Genomic DNA, 23,474 nt, shown 5'->3' with positions numbered 1-23,474 from the left:
ATATGACTATGACTTCAGGACTAGTTTTCTTTCAACTCAACAAAAAAGCTCTTTTTTAACAAATGTCCTGTGCCAACTATTAGATTTTTCTGGATACCAGCAGATGATGAAAAGGGAAAAATATCATATGTACACAGAGAACTTAGGGTTCACATGTGTCTTTCAAAATAAACTCAAACATATGATCCCCAGGGTCATCTAGGGAAGTCAAGAAGAGTATCAGGGAACAATTCCAAATTAAAAGACTTCAAGGGTATTTATTTCCCTGATGGTCTTACCCGAGCTTCAAATTCTGAGGTTTCTTCCACATAACCAAGTCCTCCCTTCTGTAACCTTGTTGCAACTTCAATGAGATCACTCCGAAGAAAGTTTAACAGCTCCTGGTTGCCATCACAGGATTTTAGACCTAAATTTGGCTTCCGGGCCAGATGAATAGAATGAATAATGTCCTGGTACCTAGAAAAGTTGAAGGAAAGGGGAGGAGGAATAAAGGAACTTAAAGAATGATCTACAGATTCCAATGACTTGAATGACATGTTTTATTTCTACAAGACTGATTTAGATCTTTTTAGCTTTGCTTTTTAATAATCTATTTCTTACACAAATCTCAAATTTCTTTTTCTTGATTCTTTTAAAAAACACACAGATTATATTCTGCACATGGTAATGCCAGTATTTTAAGTGTGTTTCTTTACCTAGCTCTCATTCATGGTACCTGATCTGTGTGGGTTTTTTTTTTACCATGAGTTTCTTGGAGTTGCATCTGTGGAAATTCTTTGAGGCCTGGTTTGAAGCTGTGCTCCTCCAGAGAGAACATTCATTTGTACACTCTCAATTGCCCCCTTCCCTCATCCCCTAGCAACTACTAATCTATTTTCTGACTATAAACTTGCCTGCTGTGGATATCTCATATAAGTGAAATCACACACTATGTGGCCTTTTATGTCTGGCTTCTTTGACTAAGCATAATGTTCATTTATGTGGCAGCATATTTCAGCACTTTTTTCCTTTTAATGGTTGAATTTATGCATACACCACATTTTGTTTATTCATCCATCAGTTGATAAAATTGAGGTTGTTTTCATTTTCTGGTTATTTTGGATACTGGGAGAATACTTCTGAATACCAACTGATGCAGAACTGTGTTTACAAAGTTGCCTAACTACAAAGAAGCTCTCAGCCTGGTATGTGGCATGTTAGTGAATAACCCTGGTACCCTGTATACACATGCTTTAATAGCATGATTTTCCAAATAATTATGAGGTGTCAAGAAAATACCAAACAAGAAGATAAGAGGGTTACAGGCTTTTAAAATTTTACTTAAGCTTTTATGGATAAACAACCACCACCCCCTAAGGTATGTGTAATATCTAACGCAAAGAAAAGATGTTAAGAGCAAGATGAAAACCCTTACCTTTTCTCTAGTCTCTCTTTAAGCTGACTTTCTCTTATTCCCTGAGGGTGAAGGCAATTTAGCAACTCATCCAGTTCCTTCTGACTATCACATAAAAACCTGCAGGGGTAAAAAAAAAAAAAAAAAACTTGTTAACTCTGGTGGGGGGGGGAATCAAACACTATGGTGGTGGGAGTGGGAAAGCAAAATTCCAACCTTGCTCAGAAGTAGAACAATTTACTGTTGCCACAAGACCTAATGTTAACTTTATCCCAGGACACTGGAGCCAATGTTTCTGCTAAAACGTAATATGAGACAAGTGTACAAATTCACGAAGCTCACTCTTGTCCCTACCCCTTTAAAGAGTAAACTTATATCCAAAACCAAAGCTGAGCACAACCAAAGTAGCTGATGCGATCACAAAGTAGGAGGGACCCTCTCCAAAACCTAGTTCCCAGCTTAAAGCAGCATAGGCACACAGAAGATTAATGGCTATATTTATAGTTCTTTATTCTTTAACAGAGATGAAAATACTGCTCTATTCCCAAGCAGACTGAAAGGCATTTTCAATGCTATATAAGATCTATCCTATAATATAGTTACATCACAACAGAAAAATAAATTCTAAATCTTAAAGCAAACAAATATATTCTCATAAAAAAAAATCAAGTCTGCTTTTAAAGCAATGTGCTTACATATCCAAGAAATCAGTCACACAAAATGCTCTCAATAGTGAATAACTAACTCACTGGTGTCACTGTATCAAATATTTTCTTAACACTGAAAATGAAAAAGAAAGAGCAACCAGATGAATGCTCACATTACCATAGATTCTGTCCTTGTTTGGGTATAGTGGTCTCGACAGCAATTTCTGTTGCTGGGCCGTGTTGTGTGTTCATGCTTACATTTTTGCCTAGGTTTGCTTTCTTACCTAAGAAAAATGTATACGTTAGGCTGAACACAGCAAATAACTCCACTCCTAGTTTTAAATTTAAGCAGTACACAGACACTGCCTATTGAATATATCCACATATACAACAGATGCTAATTTCTCTTAAACATCATACAGACAGCACAGTATCTGGGAGAGTTGCTCTCTAGACAGCTGAACAGTTGTACAGGTCAAAGTTTAAGAGTATCACAAGTTAGAATGAAGAGAGATGACTAAATATCTCAGAGCACATAAATAATCTGCTCCTGGTACATGACGATGTTTGGCACAAAACACAAGTACCTGTGGTGAAGTAGACACAAATGAAATATATAAACTACTACAAGTTTAGCCCTTGGAAGTGGCTGCAAATGTCAAATACGATGAACTTTTTTATAAACCAGCTCCTGTACCCAATATATGATGTTAGTAGACAGATCTAAAGCCAGTATTTGAGGCTTTACCTAATCCTACAATTGGTTCTCTCCCCTGCCCTCCTTCTCCCACTTTAACCTGCACATCTTCCCTGCAACATTAACATGTAACCTTGTTGTGTCTTTTCCATCAGGGAGTTCTGAAGAAACCCTGCCATGCTGGAACTAGACAACAGGAAGGCACAACATCCACCAGGATGCTCTAGAAGTGAAGAAATATGGATGACAACCTCCTCTCAGGAGAATCCGTAACTGTGGGACTGGATTTCTAAAAATAGCCATTAATTTTCTGAGACACATAATAAAGCCACAGTGCATCCCATTGGAATCACTCTCAAGTCTGAAGATCCTCACTTCACATTTGCTGCTCTCACCTGGATATTTACAAAGCCTGCCCAAACTAGATTTTTCTACTAAGAGCCACATTTGGACACACAACATAATTCAACATGAAAAATGCCTTAAATCTGAAGTTTAAGGATATACATTAATTTCATTATTTAACAATTTTGTGAGTTTAAAAATCTGGATTATGAGTTTCTCTAAAATGAAAGAAAACACATTTTAAGAAGCAATTTTCATATATTTATGGATCATCTAATGCAACGGTTCTCAACAGAAAACCAGGCTGCCTCCTAGGGGACATCTGGCAACACCTGGTGGCATGTGGTTGTCACTAACGGCATTCAATGGGCAGAAGTCAAGGATGCTGCTAAATAACCTACAATGCATACATAGGACAACTTCCCACTACAAAGAATTATCTGGCCCCAAACGTCAACAACAGTGATGCTGAAAAAATTTGATCTAACCATCTGGTATTTTTAAATTAAAAAATTTTTTTCTTTTAATTTCTTTCTTAGGAAAAAAAAAGAATTACCTCAATTCCAGCCTTTGAAGTAACTACAAAGAGACACCCAAGGAACAATGTCTGAAAACTACTTGTATAAATATAATACCCAAATATCCTAAAACTCAAGTTTTTCATCTTTTCACACTATGCCTATATCAACACAAAGCTGGTAATCAAATGTTAAGTTTTCTTCCTTTTTCTAGGCATTTCACATCTTCCCACCTCACTCAAATAATTCTAAGAAGATGATAAAGAAATTTAGCAAGTGAAAAAAAGTGACAGAGGAAAGACAGTCCTGAGCATGATAAATAACTAATAGATATACATACTACGGGGACAGTAGTCCTCATCAGGAGAGTCTGTGTGGTCTTTCCGGTGATGGCTGAATCGGTAGTCAATGCTGTCATGGACCCAGCCTTTCTCAATGAACAAACCTGGAACTTCATCTGAGAAAAGCCAGTATCTACAAATCACAACCACATGTTAATATAATAATAAAACACCGTGAGCACAAGATGACTTCCTTGTTGAGCAAGATGATTACAGAATGTCACTGAACATTGAGCAGATACAAATTCTAAAGTAAAGGACAGCATACTAAAATTTGGGGAATCTGAGATTCACGTCCTATCTATAATTTTTATAACTACTAATATTTCTCTGCTTTAGGTTCCACACGATGTATGCAGTTAAAATATCTTACCATTTTCAGAGACTTCTATTAGGATGACATTTCTCCTACCACCATAACTTAAGCTTCCTATCTGTCTGGTCTTCAAGGACAAGGTCACATGTTATCTAACTTCATAACCCTAGCAGTTGGCACAGTAAATATGCAAACAAATGTGCGATTAGCAATTCTGTGTCCAACATTCACAAACAGGGAAGCTTGTCTAATCTTAATACTAACTAGCAACACTGTAACAGCCCTAAGAGATGATAAAAACTGAATTTAACAACTGACCTGTTATGGTTCCTATCTGTACCAATCGGAGTCCTCCGCATGACCAGTTTTGCCCTGGCAATCCCTTCCTGGAAAGCCTTCTCAGCAGCCGCTTTGTGCTTTCGTATCCGTTCTTCTTCAGCTTCGCGTTCTAGTTTCACTGTTGAAGGTAAAAAGAAGCAATAATTAAAATTTTTTTTCTAGTAAATCTTACAAATTTAAATAAGGAGTGAAAAGTGCCTGATATAAACTAGACAGTCATCAAACCTTCATTTCCTTCTCTTTATTCTAACCTGTTGTTAAGAAATAATATGAAAGGCAGCAATTTCTATCTGGTCCTTCTATGGTCTTTGAATTTGGTGACGTCTCAGCCATCAACTCAGTGCAAAATCTGTTCTCTCCAAATCTTAACATTTTATTAATTTTATAATAATTTTATTTTACTGACAATTAATTTTAAATGAAACCTTAAAACAGTCCTCATGTGGAATTAACTGAAACATTTTCTGACAGGACTAGCCACAGGGTCCTCAAAATGGTCAGGATGAATAAGACCAGAATAGTTGTTTCAAAACAGAACATATTTCAGTCCTGAGGAATTTAGAAAAAAAGAACCGAGAAAGCAAGAGCAGGGAAGCATTGGCAGATAATAGCAATTACTGCCTACTTAATATAATTTATCAAGTTATTCAGCAAGTTAACACTGTCAATGATGAAAAAAATTCTTAATCCATTTATTTGTGGTCATTCCTAAATTTATTCTATCTAGACAGAAATCTCCCTCAACAAAGAAAGAAGTCCTGGAATTTTGCCTTTTAAGTTTTTCCACAACTGTCACAAATTTTGTTACTATAAATAAAGGGTACTGCTATTTACAATGCCAGAAATTTTACTCCTTTACTGATGATAACACCTACAATATAGCAAGAATTTGGGAAACGCATCAGTCTAGAGATGTTACTTTAAAAAATTAAGACAAATTTCATCTATTTAAAACCAATACAGGCAATGTATGACAAAACCCACTGAAAAATAAAAAATTAAATAAATAAATAAATAAATAAAACCAATACAGGGAAATTCCTAGGAGGTGCAGCAGTTAGGACATGGCGCTTTCATTGCCATGTGAGTGAAGTTGCTCTGTTGTGTCCAACTCTTTGCGACCCCATGGACTGCAGCCCACCAGGCTCCTCCATCCATGGAATTTTCTAGGCAAGAGTACTGGAGTCGGTTGCCATTTCCTTCTCCAGGGGATCTTCCCAAGCCAGGGATCGAACCCAGGTCTCCCGCATTGTGGGCAGACGCTTTACTGTCTGAGCCAGCAGGGAATCACTGCCATGGGCCCTAGGTGTACACACCCATGAAAAATGAAAACACATGTTCCCACAGAAACTTGTATGGCAATGCCTGCAGCCAGAGGAGTAAAACAAAACAAATGTCCATCAACTGATAAACGGGTAAACAAACGTGGCATGTCCGAAAAGTGGAACAATATTTAACCATAAAAAGGAATGAAGTGTTGAAACATCCTTCAACCTGAACCTTGAAACCACAGTTAAGTGAAAGAAGCCAGTCACAAGAGACCACATATACAACTCCACTGATATGTAACAGAATAGGCAAGTACAGAGATACAGCCGTGGAAGCTGATTGCTTAGGACTGGGGGCGGGGATGGGATCATGATAACTAAAGGGCATGAGGTATTTTTTTGAGGTGATGAAAGTGTTCTAAAATTGATTGTGATAAAGACTACACATATCTGTGAATATACTAAAACAATGAACTGTACAAACATGGATGAGACGTGTAGTGTGTGAATTATTTTTTAATGAGGCTGTTTTTCTTTTTTTTAAAGTTCAGACTTAACTGTGCTAGAAAGCCCCCGGTTTTTATTTCCTTACATCTTAATAAAGGAAAGATTAATATCTGAGGTGGAGACCAAGCTGAGGACTTCAAATACCTTGTCATTCAATTGTTACAACAATCTTGAGCATATGAGGATGAGCAACTTGCTCAGAGAACTACATAGCTAAATCAGAGGTAGGGTTTATACCCAGGCTGGCCCATTCCCAAGTCGCATGTTGTTTCTAGCACGTCTCTTTGTGGATGTGGTCCTTCACCAGAGCCAGAAAAGATGCCGCCACCACACTAACCCAAGTCAAACTATGCCTGTCAACCAGAATGCCTGGTTGAACACTCCTGCTAGACTCTTACACATGTAGGAGGAACTGGGTTATCACACACAAAAATAACTGCACAGTTGTGACAAATGAAGACACTACCATGACACCTTAGTGACTTCCATCTTTCCACAAGATTTTACCTTTCATTTCTCTCTCCTGAATTTCTCGCTCCTTCTTAGCCTGAATGGCAAGCAGTCGTCTGCTCTTCACAGCACTAATCATGTCTTCAGCTTCCATATCTACTTGGGGCTCAAACTTCACGACTTCTTTTTTCCTGTCAGCTTTGCCTAGCCCATTCTCCTCTTTTCCATTTTCTTTATTTCGGGCTTCCATTTCTTTCCGTTTCTGTTTCTCTGCTCTCTTCTTATCATTTTCTTCCTTCAACACAGCAAGCCGTTCCTTCCATAACTCTGCAGACATCTGCTGCCTGGTTTCCATGTGGTCCTGCACGGAGTATGTCATGAGAATCCGGTGGCAAAGGGCTGTCAAGATCTGCAGTTTCTCTTCTGATGTGAGTTCAAAAAATTCAGAGGTCTCCAGCTTTTCTAGGAACTCATCTTGGACCTCATTGTCCTCGAATGACGCAGAGTCTTTATTGTCGTCTGCGTCTGAGCCCTCGCTCTCTTCCTGAACATCAGATTTGCGCAAGCAGAGCCGAACCAGCTCTGACACAGAATGCAGGGTCAGAGGGATTTCTGACAGCTTCATTCCCAGTTCACCATAGTCTTCTGCTATTTCGTCTTGTAACAAGGTCTGCAGGAGGATGACCAACACTCTATTCAAGTATAAAAAGCCACCCTTCTCTGCGCTCAAGGCTTCCATGAGGGACACGGCAGTGATGGGATACTGGGCATCTGGTAGGAGTAACCCGGAGTAACAGCTCAAGAACTCCACCACCATGGCCACGTCCCCAAAGAGTGTGTTGGGCAGCCCCTCGGGGGTATCTACCAATTTAAATGTTGGAAGGGTTTTGCCAGTTAACTCTTGGTCCTCGTACCGCTTCTGTTTCTCAAGTCTCTCAAGCATTTCTTTCTCCCTCCGCTCCTTCGCTTTCTCCTTTAACTTCTCTTTCAGCTCCTCTCGTTTCTTTTTCAGATATTCTTTGCGCTGCTCTTCGGACATAGAAGCCCACCTCTTTTTGTGCTCTAGGAGCTCAAAGCGTTTCTGCACAAGACTCCGCAGTTCTTCTGGGAGGCGCGCCCTGTCTTCGCTGGAGAGGAGACGAGCTGTCTTGGAGATCACGCAGGACAGCGCGCTCTTCTTGTCCTCCCTGTCTTTGTTTTCCTTGTAGTAGGCAATGAGGTGCAGGGCAGCGGGAGGCAGGTGTTTGTGAGGTTTGCTAGAGGACCTGGGGGTGCCCCCGGAATTCCGCGGGGCTCGAGTCACCTTCTGAGTGCCTTTGGCCATGTCCAACAAAGTCATCTGTTTCATTTTGGTTTTAGGGGTCTTCAGGCCCTTCTTGGGAGATTTGGAATTCCCTGTGGATTTCTGTCCGTTCAAGATGCCTTTGCCTCTGCCCTTGGCTTTCAAAGGTTTGTCACTGTTCTTCCCTGACTTCTTGCCAGGTGGGCCTTTCTTAGGAATGTGAAAGTTGGCATGTAGCTTGTTGGGTGACATCATCTTCATCACTTCCTCCAGATGCTCCTCTGGAGATTTGGAATTCTTTGAATTCTTCACTTTGAGTGGCGAGCCGTTCAAGGATTTTTTCAGGTGTACATGACACCATAACTTAGGATTTAGTGGTGAACTGAGAGACGAGTTGTCTGTCTTGGATTTCTTTGAGGGCTTCCTGTCTGGAGATCCAGTATTCTTCCTTTTAGTAGATGGGTTGAGAGTCATATACTAGAATTTAAGAACAGAAGCAAAATTAATTTTAAAACCTAATTTAAAGAAATACTATTTAAGCATCCTAAAGGCCCTCTTCCCATCCACTCAGGTAAAGCTACATATTCATTCTCTTCACGGACACCCTGAGAAAACAAAGCCATGAATGTTAGCTAATATTTTATTTAGCCTTATCAACACAAAATTCTCCTGACACCAAGACTTAAAAGTCTATACTCCAGGATGTCCCTGGAGGTCCAGTGGTTAAGATTCCATGCTTCCACTGCAGGGACACTGGCTGGATCCCTGGTCAGGGAACTAAAATCCCACATGCCATGAAGCATGGCAAAAAAAAAAAAAAAAAAAAACCTATATCAGGCATTTCTGGTATGAGACTACTTTCTTACATATAGATTTTGAGTCTTTAAATACCTTAAAGAAATCTGTGAACTCTTTCCCCAGAAACATACAAAAATCATGTACACAATTTCAGAGTCCATAGGACCTAGATTAAGGACATTTGATCTGGATAATGGCAATATCTGATAAACCTTACAATATACTGCTCAAGACAGATTTGGATTTTTATCCTTTAAACCTCTGTTACAACTGGCGGTATTCTGTGCTTAGGATGAGAGAAAGTATACCATATTTAAGTACTTTTGTTTAAATTCAGAAGCATATTTCCTTATGAAAAGTATCAGTAAGTATAGTAACAACAAAACACTGCTCACAAATAAAAAGCCTTCCTGAACCTGGCGTTCTGGTTCCCCACACCTCAAGAACCCATTCCCATGAATACATTATTAACTACAAGTCTGATAAGTTTTCAACCTCATACAATTCTCTCCTTGACTGTCCTCTCACATCTTTCGAATTCACTCCCTTTAGCACCCCAACTCTGCAATCCTTCAATCCCAGCAGAACCATTAATTCATTAATTCTATCACATTTTTACCAATCTCACTTCTTCATCCTTTACCCAGATTAAATTCCAGTCAGTCATTCCAATCAACCTTGCATAAATCTACAGTCCCCTTGCTCTATTGTATCTAGCTAGTCCTAGCCTGCATACGTTCAGCTTAAACATGACTAGAATAAAAGACACAAGGACAGTGTGTGGACTTACTGTAGATCTCCACCTTATCCCCATCATACAGAATTACTTAATAGGTTAGAATCCAGTCAACCTGTCATTCCACCACTGTTTCTACTTAGGTGTTTATTAAAACAAAAACACTGTTGATTTTGATGCTTTGAAAGAATATAATTACAGAGAGAAAAGCCTGGCAGTTAAAATAAACTACATGAAATAATAACCAAGCAATGAAAAAGTACCAATTCAAAAAAAAGTTACTGTCTTAAGTGATTAGAAGAAAGACTAGATAACCCCTAGGATACTTGACTTCTATCACCAAAAGCAGTTAAGCACACAGAAGGCACTCAGACACAGAGGAGTGTAACTTCAAGTTTCTGCCTTTAAAGGACTACTTGTAAAGAGGCAGGCTGGAAGCAGTGGAGAAGACAGGCCAGGGGAGGTGAGACTACAAGCAAGGAAGCCACTGGAGACCATCAAATATGAAATTAGGGCCCTTTAAAAGCCAACAGGGAAGAAAAATAAAATAAAATAAAAGCCAACAGGGAAAAGGCTATGGTGAAGTAAGTCTCAGTGATCATACAGAACACTTATGCTCTTGTTAGGAGTAAACAAAACAGGTACAGTAAAATTTAATAACCTGTACTATAAAGCCAAATAAGATTTAAACATCAAGGATATATGATCATCAGAGAAACAAACTCCTAGAACCTAATTTGCAGAAGAGGTAGAAATACGGTCTATAATGAATGAGTGTACTATACTTAAGCAATCCTTCTGGCTAAGTTCTCTAACTTTAAAGGCCAATCTGCCCTTTAAGAACTATAAGCAATTGCAGGTTACCACTCCCCTAGCAGGCTGTTTTTGTTCCTTGACCAAAACTGGATGTTCTGTTCCCCAATTATCCTCAGTATGGGCTAATAAAAAGGTTTCATAGTTTACAGAATTTATACATTATCTGTGACTTAGGGCACATTTTCCCCAGAGGTAAGAATTTCCCAGTTCTAGTTCCCCAGAACTCTATTACAAAATGTTAAAAAAAAATAAGCAAAGGTAACTTATTTAAGAGTCCATCCTTCTTGTGGGCAGAGTAGCAACAAAACTTCAAAGAAAACAATTATTTCAGAGACCACCCTACAAATCACAGACTAAGGCCCAAAATTACCCTGGCAGGAATTAAAGATAAATACGTGCTTTCCAAAAGTTAATCATCCACTTCAGCTAGACTTGGAAAATCTTCAGAGTATAGACATAACAGATTGATGCTTCTTCTAATGTGCAGGATAACAAACAGATTATCTCTAAAGTCATTCCAAAAATTTATCACTAAAAAGGAGACGAGTATGAGACTTCATTTTTACCATTTTTAATAGATATCTTGTAATAGGATCTATTATAATTGGGCCACTTTTTAATTTACTGATTACATTTCTATTTAAAAAGCCACTCAAGCATAAATTTAGCATAAATTTCTTCTACTTAGAAGCACTGTATTAGGCAGAAATGATTATGCAAGAAAGAGCTGGGAGGATGGCTTAGCCATGAGATGGTCCAGCAGCCCATTTATAAGGTGTGTTTGTCTGCCAAGCCACACCATATATATATATATATTTTTTTTTTTTTTTTTCTTAAAAATGAAAGAAATTAACTCACCCAACCCCCTCCCAAAAGGCCGGCTCCCCGCGTAAGCAGTCCTTCAGTAACTGGATCATCTCAGCATAGGGCATGCTGGGCAGCCACAGCCAGTGGGAGCCGGCATGGCTGGGCTCAGGGGGAATCTGAAAAAGTATAAAACCATGTATGTGCTAAGGGTCTACCCTGTCCCCCATTCAACAAAAGTAATCTACTAAAACAGTGCACCGAGAGGGAGAAAAGAACGGGCACCTGGATTAGCAGTATTATAGCTTTTCCAGCAAAGGCCCTTCTTAACTGATAAATGGGAAAAAATTATTTATGGCTCAGGAACACAAGAGGTTATACAATTCCACAATTGTGTCTACAATTCCACACTTGTTCCCTGTCACCTGGAACAAACCACCACCACAAATAAGGAAATCTAATAAGATAAAAATGAATAAACATATCTATAGCAGCTCATTCAGATGCTAAATTTAACTTAATAGTTAGCAGTAAGAACCTTGAATTAGAAAACTTTGGCAATCCATATTCTGATTCTTATTTCACTCTTCTCATTTGCCCAAGGAACCATGTTAGGAGTTTCAAGATAACATTCAGAGTGGGCTTGTCTCGATCTCCTGATGCTTTTATCAGCAAATGTGTGAAATGTGTTACAATAAAATAGTTTTAAGTGCTCTGAAAATCACTTTATTTTTTAAAATACTTCAGCTCTAGTCTCTATTCATAACCAAACTTCACAAACCAAAATTTATTCAAAGAAAAATCTTAGGACTATAAACACTTGAAATATCAGTTATTAGGAAAAGAAATATCTTTTAAAACGTAAAAGAATTAAGTATCACTAGTAATGAGACAAAATTGCACTACGTGCCTTCTGATATGATTCACTGAGAAGAATACAACAACAATTCTGTGGTATTTCTAAGCATGAGGATATAAACTCAAATTGAGGAGCATTATGCAAAATAATTGACTTGTGTTCTTTAAAATGTCAAGGTTTTTAAAAGACAATGGACAACTGAGGTTAGAGAAGACAAAAGACGTAACAGGTAAAGGTAATACATGATACTACATTAAATCCTACTGGGGCCAAGACAAAATTTGTTTGGCTAAAAGGATGTTATTGGGACAATTAGCAAAAATCAGAGTTAAAGCTGTGACTCACTTCCTTCCATACCGAGAGCACTCTTGCAGACATGGGGACCATTCCTAAAACCTGTTGGGCTCTCTGCAGTCAGTGCCACAAGCACCAGGCCACAGAGAGACACAGTCCAAGAAGCACAAGGAGTCTCTCTATTCTCCAGGGAAAGAAGAGTTATGACAGGAAGCAGAGTGGTTGTGGTGGACAGACTTAGCTGGTTTTCCAGAGAAAGGCTAAAACCACAAAGAAGATTTCGCAGAGGCTTGAATGCACTGAGCCCAACTGCAGATCTAAGAGAATACTGGCTATTAAGAGATACATGCATTTTGAGCTGAGAGGACATAAGAAGAGAAAAATCCAAAGTGATTCAGTTCTAAGCTTCTTATTTTGTTTTATTACGAAGAGAATAAAATCTTGAGGTTATGGTCACTTAAAAAACTCTAGATCAGGTAACAGTTTTGCTATGATGCTAACTTCTTGATTTTGGTAATTGTACTACAGTTATTAATAGAAAATATCCTTGTCTTTTAAGAAACACATATTCAAGTATTTTGCAAAATGGCATCCTATCTTATAACCTACTACCAATGGCTCAGAAAAAAATTTGTGTGTGAAGAGAAAAAAAATAAATGTGGTAAATATTAACATTTGAGGAATCTACCTGAAGAATACACAGATATTCTTTGTAGTATATGTCAGTTTTTCTGCATGAAATTATTTCAAAATAAAATGCTTTATAAATGTATTAAGAATCATATTAAACCAATCCAAATTATTTTAGGACTTCAAATGTCTTAAAAAGTATTATTTTCTTGTTGTCTCTATCTGAATGTTTCCCTACTAGGATATACCAGCTCAAAATAAGAGTTCAAAACATTATAGACAAGGAATTCCCTAGCAGTCCACTGGTTAGGACCCTGTGTTGCCACTTCAGGAGGCGTGGGTTCGATCCCTGATCATCCTGCATGCTGTGAGGCAAAAAAAAAAAATATATGGACAGACTAACAAAACACTACAGCGGCAATGTATTACAAGAGGGAAATGAGCTAAGATGGCTGATTTCATCTTAGATGAACGCTATTTTATTATTCAGGTGCCTTATAAATCATTCCTCCAAGTCATTAGGCCTACAAAATGTTTTCCCTAAACTCAACTGTCAGCTGCATTTTTCTCAATGAACAGAACTTCTTAAAGAAATGAATTCACTAGCCATATACGTATTATACCTGTGCTAAACATCACAGGATATAAGATGAGTAAAACAGTTCTTAATCTCAAGTAATTTATGTTCTAAGGTTTATAAGACCCCAAACACATGCCTATCACCGTATCAGGCTCTGCTTAGCACTCAAAAATTCCACTTTTCTAAATGATTTTCCTCTCTCCCACTTAAGCTCTCCCCATCAGTCCTTTCCTAACACCATTACTCACAACTTGCTTCCTCTCTCCAGACCTCATCTCTCTCTCCAGTAGTTGTATTCAGCAGCCTCCCAAAACACTTAAATTCTACTAAACCAAAGACAAAAAAATTTTTAACCTATTGCTTTTGGTTCTGATTTTAATGTAGGTGTTACTGAAGCAAGCACAAACCCATTGCCTTTGGGATAGGCAGATCACAAGTGATCAACTTTAATTCTCCATGAATTATTTTAAATTTCCTTTAGATCAGGAAAGAATCCAAAGCACTCTTTCATGGTCTTCTTATCTGTGCCTTAAGTATATTCTGTCTTGGCTTTGACCCCAGAAAGTTTTTTAAGACAGCTGACTTTAATAAAAGGGAAAAATAAACATATGAAAACTCAAAAAAGAAATATCAGTGAAATATCACATAGCATTGGGGAATAAGAAATTACTCTTTAGGGACGCAAAATACATAATAAGATAAGCATATGCTCTTAATCTGTAGACTGGTCATCTTACACGACTCCCCGTTTCTCTAAGTAGAATCACTGTCTTCTTACTGCAGTTTAGCCTAAACAAGCGTGTACTCCCTAGTCTCCAACTGAATTATAGCCAAATTTCATTAAGTTAATATTTTAAGCTCTCATTAGAAAATTTCAGAATAGCCAATTTCTTCAGAAATTGCTTTTCAACAGATAAATTCCTGGAATTCTAAGTCTCTGGCTCCTATAATAAGTATGGATCAGTTTTTTTGTTCTAATAAAACCCAGAGACCTTTTATCTATAAACAGTCTTTCTTTCATGTTATTCATATTATTTGAATCACTAAGCTAAAATACATAAAAGACAACTGTAAAATTTTAAGAGAGGAAAATATTTAAGGACTTAAAAGATTCAAGTCTTAAAACTCATTTAGAGATGATTTTATATAGAACTGTTTATCTTTGCTTGATCATGCTGGCCTAGAATAAGAAAACATGGTAATGCTAAACCATGGTTGGAGGTCTTTTCCAAGGTTTGAAAAACTATATGTATTTCTCAACATACTTTTGCTAGCGATATCAACATAAGATAATTGACATAATTTAGTTGTATGACTCACTTGTAAGATATCCTTAGTTTTTCATAATTACAAGGAAGAGATAAAAAGAGAAATCCTGAATTCTGACTTAGTTTTAATGTACCAGCTGCCCTCTCCTGATCACATTCTGGCCCAGAGATCAATTACATAGTGAAATATCAGTATGTAAATAAGTAAATTTATCAACAAAAGGAAATATAAATACTCTCAAAACCCACATTTTAAAAATATCATTGAAGAAACCCTGAGATGGAAAAGGCAATCAGAAATCCAAGGCCAATGTCTTAGCTTCTGTCATTTACTTTCTGCTGGTTCTAATTAGACTAGTCTCAGTTTCCCCATCTGGAAAATAAGATTAATACAGATATACCATATGATTTCATCAGAATATTGTGAAAACCCAATGAGATAATTAAAGGGAAAAAAACAGAGGGGAATGTTAGATTTTCTACTAATTCTTTTCAAAGATGTCAGTATATTTGACCTTATCTGACAATACAAATATCAGCTTTCATTTTTAGCAATCAATTTGCAAAATATTTTCAACACCATACCTCATTCCAAGAAAGATCTGAGACAAAAAAGCACATGCATGTTTCTTTAATTATGCAACCACAGTAAAAATAAGTCATATTAGAAGAAGAGATATTCAATGCAACCTCTCTCCTACCAACCCCAATATCACAACCTATATGAAATAGACACATGTGAAAAAATTTTGAATTCATTATTTAAAATTACAGTTTAAAATCTACTGTAAATCTAATCCTATTGGAGCCATCAGAGAAAATAAATTCATTTAATAGTGTCCTATCCTTCTGTCCAAAAATTACGGTGCCTTACCTTGTATGGATCAAGCAGAAAGTCACTGAACTTGCTAGGCAAGGAGTATTTCTTCACTAACTCATCTTCCACCACCCAAGGGGCATTTTCACCCGTGCCAGCCCGTAACGCATTGTGCCGTATAAAGTATCGAAGTATCTCCTTATTTGGTGGGCGTTCTGTACGAATCAAGCTGTCTGCTGGCACATTACTGATGATCTAAATCAACAAACAAAAATAACTCATTACTGGGGTCAAAAGCAATTAACCAATAAGAACAAAGATCTATACTTTCTCCAGAGAACTCCTAATTCCACCTATGAAATAGGGTTATCACCTTTTTCAGAGACAGAATGTTAATATATCTCTAGTCAATTTGTCAACATGTATCAAAGTCAGAAAAATGTATATATCCATTGTCCACAATTCCTCTTATTAAGAATTTAGAAATAAATGGACAGTCATCATCAACTGCTTACAAAAGGTGGGGCGAGGGGGGGAGGAAGGGAAAATACATAAAGGTATATCCATAAAGGACTCATTTTTCAAATTAAAATATCCACATAGACACTATGCAGACATGGGGGCAAAGAGTTTCTCAATCAGGAGAGAGTTATCAGAATCATCTAGGGTCCTATTACAATGCAGATGCTTGGGCCTCATCCCAAAGCTACTGAATCAGAAGAATTTGTGGTGGTGAAATCTGGAAATCTGCATTTTTAATAAACTACCTTGGTGACTATCATACATACTTAACAACCTGAGAATACTGTCTTGGAAGAAAATTTAATGATACTCATACCGTAAATGAAAAAAGCAAGTTACAAAATATTATATACTGAATAGTCCCACTTTTGAGAGTCATTTAAAAGCTAACCACCCATTAACTATATCTATATTCACCAATTATCTTCTCTAAGTATGGGATCAGAGATACCTTTTTTCTTATTTGTATTCTGTTTTTCTATAAAACCGTATTTCACAGTAAACCATACTTACTACATGTGAACCAAACAAGTTACAATCATCAATAAGAAAACAAACGTTAATTAGGGAAGTGATTGAGACTTGCTAGCAATGATTTAGCAACCCACCTTGCTGAATGGGACATAAAACATTTAGTAAAATAAAATGTATTTAACACCCAACTTTAAAATATAAAGAAATCCTGATAATGCAATTAAGTCTTCAGATCACTAACTATAAAACAAATGATTCAAAATGAAGTAAGACTTGTCAACATTTTGACGTGGGGAAAAGAAACAACACTCTAAAAGAGGCTTTCTCAGGCCTTAGCTCCTTCTTCTATAAAATCGTCAAACAGGGAGACAAGTGTGCAGCTGCCTTCCACACCTAGTTGCCCCGCTTCTTTCTAATGATAAGACTTTATACGTACAGAAATACAAGTACCCGAAAGCAACATGCCATGTTTCATGAAATCTAAGATGTTATTAACGAAAGACACATTACTTTAAGTACCACAAAGAAAAAAATTCTTGCCAACTGATATTAAGATATATCCTGATTTCAAAAGATACAAGCGGCTATATATAAAATAGATAAACAAAGTCCTAATGTATAGCACAGGAAATTATATTCAATATCTTTTAATAAACTACAATGAAAAAGAATATACATATATATGTATAACTGAATCACTGTGCTGTACATCAGAAACTAACAACACTGTAAATCAACTATACTTCTGTTAAAAAAAAAAAAAAGATACATCCTGATTCTGGGCATGTAAAAATATGGAAGTTGAACATCTCAGCATCAATAATACATAGTACTAAGTTACCATTTAGATGATTTTACCATTTTAGTATTTAGTATTTACCATTTTAGATGATTAGCTCCACAGATTCCTTGTAAAAGCACTGGTTAGAATTAACTCAGTTTTTGAGCTTATTTTATTACAAATAGCTCTACTTTTAACTGGGAAGAGCTATTTCCTCAGGAAGTCCATAACCACTGGAAACATTATTTTTTTTAGACAACTAACTTTGAAGCTCAAATGCAAATTACTCTTACACTCTAATAATTCCTATTAGAAAGGAAAAATCATGTGCTCTCCTAGAAAAGAGAATTCAATTTAACTTAAAGTCATAATTACAAAGACCAGAAAACCACTCAGAATTTGTTGTAGAAACAAATTCATTCACACAACACATCTTCTATGAGAAAACTAGCCCTTCGATCCTTTCTTAAACAATACTATGTGTTAGAGGCTCAATATAAAGTGCCAACTAACCTTATCTTCATTCTGTAGCTTCACATCGTATTTGTGAGGCAGAAATTTTGGAGGAGCCCATTTTCTCTCTCCTTTTTTTAACGAAGTAGGAAGTTTTCGTGGAGATCTGCGTGCTCTGTCGTCTAGTCAAATCAACAGAAAATTAGTGAAAAAAAAATTCTTTTAATTCTGCCCATTCATTCATTAACAATAACCTTACTGAACACATACTCTGCAACCAGGCACCGAGTGATGGGACCCAAAGATAAAGGCTTTACAGCCTTTACCTCAAGAAGCTAAAGTCTATGGGAGGAGTCAATAATAATTACAATACAACGAGGAAAATACTATAATAGAGATTGGTATAGAAAATTACTACAGGGAGAAAAACACTTAAAAAGAGAGAAGTACGAATTTAGTCTGGAAGACAGGTAGGGAAGGCCTACCTGTAGATCTACATTAAAAAAAAAAAAAAAAAATCAGATTATAGGACTTCCCTGGTGGCCCAGTGGTTAAGACTTCAGGGGGCACAGGTTCAATCCCTGGTCAGGAAGCTAAGATTCCACATGCCACCCAGTATGGCCAAAAAAAAAGAAATTAGACTAAAGAGGTAAGTAGAGGTTTATAAATTACAATGAACCTTGCACAACACTTAAATAGACTCGAATTTATCTTACAGGCACTAGGGAAACAAAGGATTATTGATCTAACTAACCAGATGTACATTTTGGAAAGAACTAATGTGAAAAATTAAGAAAAGGAAAAAACACTTTCAGCAGTCAGAAAATGAGTAAAATGGGAAGGTGAAACTGAAGAAAGGAAATCAGAAGATATAATCGCAAACATCTGAATTTATGTATCAGGAATGGTGAAGCGAACAGTTGAGACGACAGACCTGGTAACCAACTAGATGTGGGAGATGCTAAAGGCTTCCCAGTGTTCTGCCTTAGAAACCAAGTAGATGTGTTGAAAAATGAAAAGACAGGACAAAATCATATGAAAACAAACAAAATCTAAAGGAACAGCAGTGGGGAGAGGAAGCAAAAAAAAAAAATAGTTGGAGAAAAAGGAGACCCTGATATTAAATAAACTAAAAATGAGAGTGACCAGTAGTGTTAAATACAAAAATAAAGCACACTAAGAAGAAAACAGTGGGTTTGGCAATTAGGAGTCACCTAAAACCTTCCTAGGAACAGTTTCAGAAGTAAAGCAGCACAAGTTAACAGCATAAGGAATAACTGACGGTCAAAAAGGGGAGACAACATTATCAAGAATTTTAGCTTGAATGAGTAAGTCAGAAAGAGAATAGGATCAAGGAAAAGTATGTTTTGCTTTTGGAAAATGGGACTTCATTTATAAGTTGAGAATAACCATTCAAAAGCACTGCAGTGCAGAATAATAAAGTTAACCCAATCCTGAGAAAGCATGAAGGAATGGAATTCAGAGCAGGTACTGTGACCAAGAGGAAGGATAGTTCTTTTCTGATAGAGGAACACAGCAATTCACTACAGTGAGGTTAAGAATACAAAGCTGAGAAGTTCCTGCCTAATACATTTTCCTCCCATAAAGTAGAAGGAAGGTTACCTTGTAAGAAAACATTTTGAATACTGGAATTTTTCTATCATATTTCTATGGAAATGCTAATCAGTTTCCCCTGGAAAACACTCAGAGTACATTGTAACATTCTTTAGAACGTCTAATTCTGCCACCTGATGCGAACTGACTCATTTGAAAAGACCCTCATGCTGGGAAAGATTGAAGGCAGGAGGAGAAGGGGACAACAGGGGATGAAATGGTTGGATGACATCACCGACTCAATGGACATGAGTTTGAGTAAACTCCAGGAGCTGGCAATGGACAGGGAGGCCTGGTGTACTGCAGTCCACGGGGTCGCAAAGTCAGACACGATTGAGCGACTGAACTGAGCCCGCATACCATTCTTTCCACAGACTAGCAATAACATTATATCCCAAAACTGAAACCTAAACTAAGGCATATAACATCCTAAAAAAGAAGCCAAAGTCTAAAACTAGGGCTTCCTAAGTACACAATGCTTAAGGAATAAAACTAACAGCTGTAACACATTACTGGTATTCTGATGATCTGATTCTATGATCTTTTCTTTTTGGCCTAACTTGGAGGGATCCCAGCTCCCCTGATCAGGGATCAAACCAGTGCCTCCTGCGGTGGAAGCGCAGAGTCCTAACCATTGGACCACTAGGGAAGTCCCTTCCAATGATCTGATTCTAGTAGTGTCAGAAGACATAGCATCAGTCAATACTTAACCAAAACACTTATCAACCTCAAGTCTTGGGTATGTAAGTAAAACTTCAGTATCAAAAAGAAGGAAAAGAGAAACTGAAAAACCTTGATATCAGCATTCATAATACAGAGTGAAAAAACTGAAGCATCAACAACTGAGGTGGACACATTACAGCAGTCTCAGAAGTTTCCTTGGGACAAGAAAGGACATCCCTTTAAAACCATCTGCACATGCCCAAAACATAAGGAGACACAAAATAGAATGGAAGACATACAGCATAACACTCTAATGAAATGTTCTAATTCAAACTTTGTAATAGTTACATAATGAGGTAAAATTTGATCCTCTGATAGTAAAGAGGAGGAAGCTCAATATATTCAAACCGTTTGAATACTCATATCTTCAGAGATAGAAGAAATCTATCCCAGTTAAATCCCTAATTGACACAGATTTTTTTTAAAAAGGAGGAGGAGGGAGGGAGGCCTCAGAGGATAAATGGTTTTCCCAATGTGTAATGTCTCAGTTCTTGAACTTTCAAAATATTATGTTAGGTATCCAGGTCCCTAAAAATTACTTTTAGACATCATAGCGCTTCAGAATTCTGGCAGTTCCCATCTGAGAAGGAATGTGAATTACAGATAACAGACAAAAGGAAGTACCTCAAAACCATCACACTGGCTTGCAATATGAAGAGAAACAGGGATTAGAATTTATCCCTCCTACTCAGATCATCCCCCTCCTACTCAGATCATCCACGCATATGTACATAATTCCAACTTAAAGAGAAAAAGAAAGCAAACCTTCTTTCCCATCTTGAGTAGCTTGATATATGCACACAGATTTCCAAAGCAACTAGAGGAAATGACTTCCCAATATCTTAATTGTGAAGGGAGATTTAAATCCTGAGTCATGGTATAGGTATGTTTTCCAAAGCATAAACAAACAAAAGCACGTCTATCTAACAACAAAATCCAATTACAAACTGAGTTGCAAGAGAACTAAAAAGATCTGTGCATAATAAAATAAGCAGAGTTGCACAGCTCATAAGGAAAGACAGTATCATACATACTAATACTCTCTCTCCTTCCTTCCTCTTCTTTCCCAATTGCCTCCTTCTTCTGATGGTCCTGAGCCATTTGGCTAGAATTCTCTTTGTCGCTTGAGGGAGAGTCACAGGAGCCATCAGATTTCTTCTCAGTGGCCTCTTCATCTACTTTCTCCAAAGGATGAATCTTAACAATCCTCACTTTGAGCATTTTTTCCTTCCCAACCTATAAGAAGATAGGAGAGAGAGTCAAAGATAATAATTAAGAACTAGAAACCTAAAGGTAACGGTGATACACCTTCCACATCACCTGACCCAAAAAGTACATGAAAACTCTAAAGGAGCTAAGTACAGTGATTTTTTCCCCCAACTTTACTTCCCAGACCTCTAGTTTGAAATAGGACATCTTAAAAAAATAAAATGATCACCATCTAGTTCATAATTCATGTACCAATGTATTAAGGCCAAAGGGTAACTACTATACAAACCTGATATATGTAAACAAGTTCAAGAATTTCCATTTTCTAAAAAAGTCAGTTATATATGGATAGCCAATTATTCCAGAACCATTTATTGAAGACTATCTTTTCTTCACTTTAATTACCTTTTCACATCTATCAAAAATCAGCAGACTATAATTGTGTGTGTGCACATGCACGCAGGCATGTGCACATGTGTCTATTTCTGGATGCTATTCTGTTCCACTGATGTATTTGCCTATGTTTATACCAAACTATACCATCTTAATATTTTTAAATAAGGTTCAAAATCAGAGAGCATTAGGATTCTACTTTTGCTGTTCTTTTTCAAAGTTGTTCTGGCTAGATTCTTTGCATTAAAATCATTCTGAAATTTTTTATCCAATCTGACAATCTCTACCTTTTACTTGAAGTTTTAAAACATTTATGTCTGGAAAAGGAAATGGCAACCCACTCCAGTATTCCTGCCTGGAAAATCCCACAGATGGAGGAGCGTGGTGGTCTAGAGCCCACTGGGTTGCAGCAGAGTTGGACACTGAACAACTTTCACCTTAGAACATTTATATTACATATAATTATATTGTTAGTTATTTTCTATTTGGTTTCATCAAAAATAAAAACGCCTGCTCTTCTAAAGACACTGTTAAGAGAATAAAAATACAAGTCCTAGATTGGAACAAAAAAAAGCATATATATAGCAAAGGATTTGTATCCAGAAAATATAAATAAGTCTCACAACTTAAAAACAAGAAAATAATCCCATTTAAATTAAATTTTAAAATGGAGGAAGATTTGAACAGACATTTCACCAAAGGAAACACAAATAAAAGGATAACAACAAGCAGAAAAGGTGCTCAACATTATCAGTTATTAAAAGAGAAAATACTCACGAATAAAAACCCTAGTCAAAGAGCATATTGTATTCAAAAATGCCAAAGCAGTTACTGAAATAGTTAGCAATGAATGAGCAGCTCCACAGTCTTGTCAAAACTTGGCATTATTTTAACTTTTCTTTATTCATTAATCAGATGTGTATAAAATGATCTCACTGTGGTTTCAATTTGACTTTCTAGATTACTAATGAATATAAACATCTTTTCATACGTTTACAGACACACCTCTCTCCCTCTTCTGGAACTCCTCCTCTTCCACCTCGCAGTATCTTCCTTTCACCACTCCAAGTTCATCTCTAGTCTTCTCTACCTTGCTCTGTGCTGAAACAGGCTGACCTTCATGAACTACATCAAAGGGCTCCTTTCTCCCTAGGTTTTGATGAGTTCAGTCCGTGGGGAGCGTAAGTAGGAAATCACAGCGTGAAAGAAAGGTGCCACTGGCATTCTCCTGTCAGCCTTAGCAGGCTGGTTACCTCTCACTAGACCAAAGCACTTTTCTACAATTACACTATTCTCTCCTAGTTCCAGTAACCTTCCTTCCCTCATTTACTCGGAGTTTAGAAGCAGTAAAGCCTCTCCACTATTGATTGCCATGAGGTACTTAACCTTTTCTTGTTGGTTTTCCTTGACCTAGATCAGACTGTGATCTGAAGTTTCTTTTTCAAACTCAATTCAATTACACCATTTGAATATGCCATCTGTTTCCTGCCAGGACACTGAATGATATAAAGTGTATGATTAAAACCCAATGATGACTCCACAGACATTACAAATATAAAAAGTAGCTGGGAGATACAGGGAGACAAAGTAAATTGAGGAA

At 37.1% G+C, this 23,474-nt stretch overlaps 1 protein-coding gene and 1 pseudogene across 1 annotated transcript in view; one reads left to right on the top strand and one right to left on the bottom strand.

Annotated features, from left to right (window-relative positions):
• BAZ1B (bromodomain adjacent to zinc finger domain 1B) overlaps nt 1–23,474 on the bottom strand; it is a 53,541-nt gene that overhangs the window by 17,176 nt on the left and 12,891 nt on the right. Inside the window, exons 4-12 of the mRNA XM_065924841.1 lie at nt 21,307–21,508; nt 17,996–18,117; nt 15,763–15,960; nt 6,879–8,580; nt 4,576–4,714; nt 3,941–4,074; nt 2,219–2,324; nt 1,415–1,513; nt 279–456 (exon numbers count right to left, since the gene is read on the bottom strand). Coding sequence (XP_065780913.1) covers nt 279–456; nt 1,415–1,513; nt 2,219–2,324; nt 3,941–4,074; nt 4,576–4,714; nt 6,879–8,580; nt 15,763–15,960; nt 17,996–18,117; nt 21,307–21,508 — 2,880 coding nt within the window. The remainder of the gene's footprint in view (nt 1–278; nt 457–1,414; nt 1,514–2,218; nt 2,325–3,940; nt 4,075–4,575; nt 4,715–6,878; nt 8,581–15,762; nt 15,961–17,995; nt 18,118–21,306; nt 21,509–23,474) is intronic.
• Nucleotides 12,493–14,408, top strand: LOC136159061 (large ribosomal subunit protein eL42-like; annotated as a pseudogene).

This window comes from Muntiacus reevesi, chromosome 2, assembly GCF_963930625.1.
Source record: "Muntiacus reevesi chromosome 2, mMunRee1.1, whole genome shotgun sequence".
Taxonomy (NCBI): domain Eukaryota; kingdom Metazoa; phylum Chordata; class Mammalia; order Artiodactyla; family Cervidae; genus Muntiacus; species Muntiacus reevesi.
This window is presented reverse-complemented; position numbering and strand designations above follow the sequence as displayed.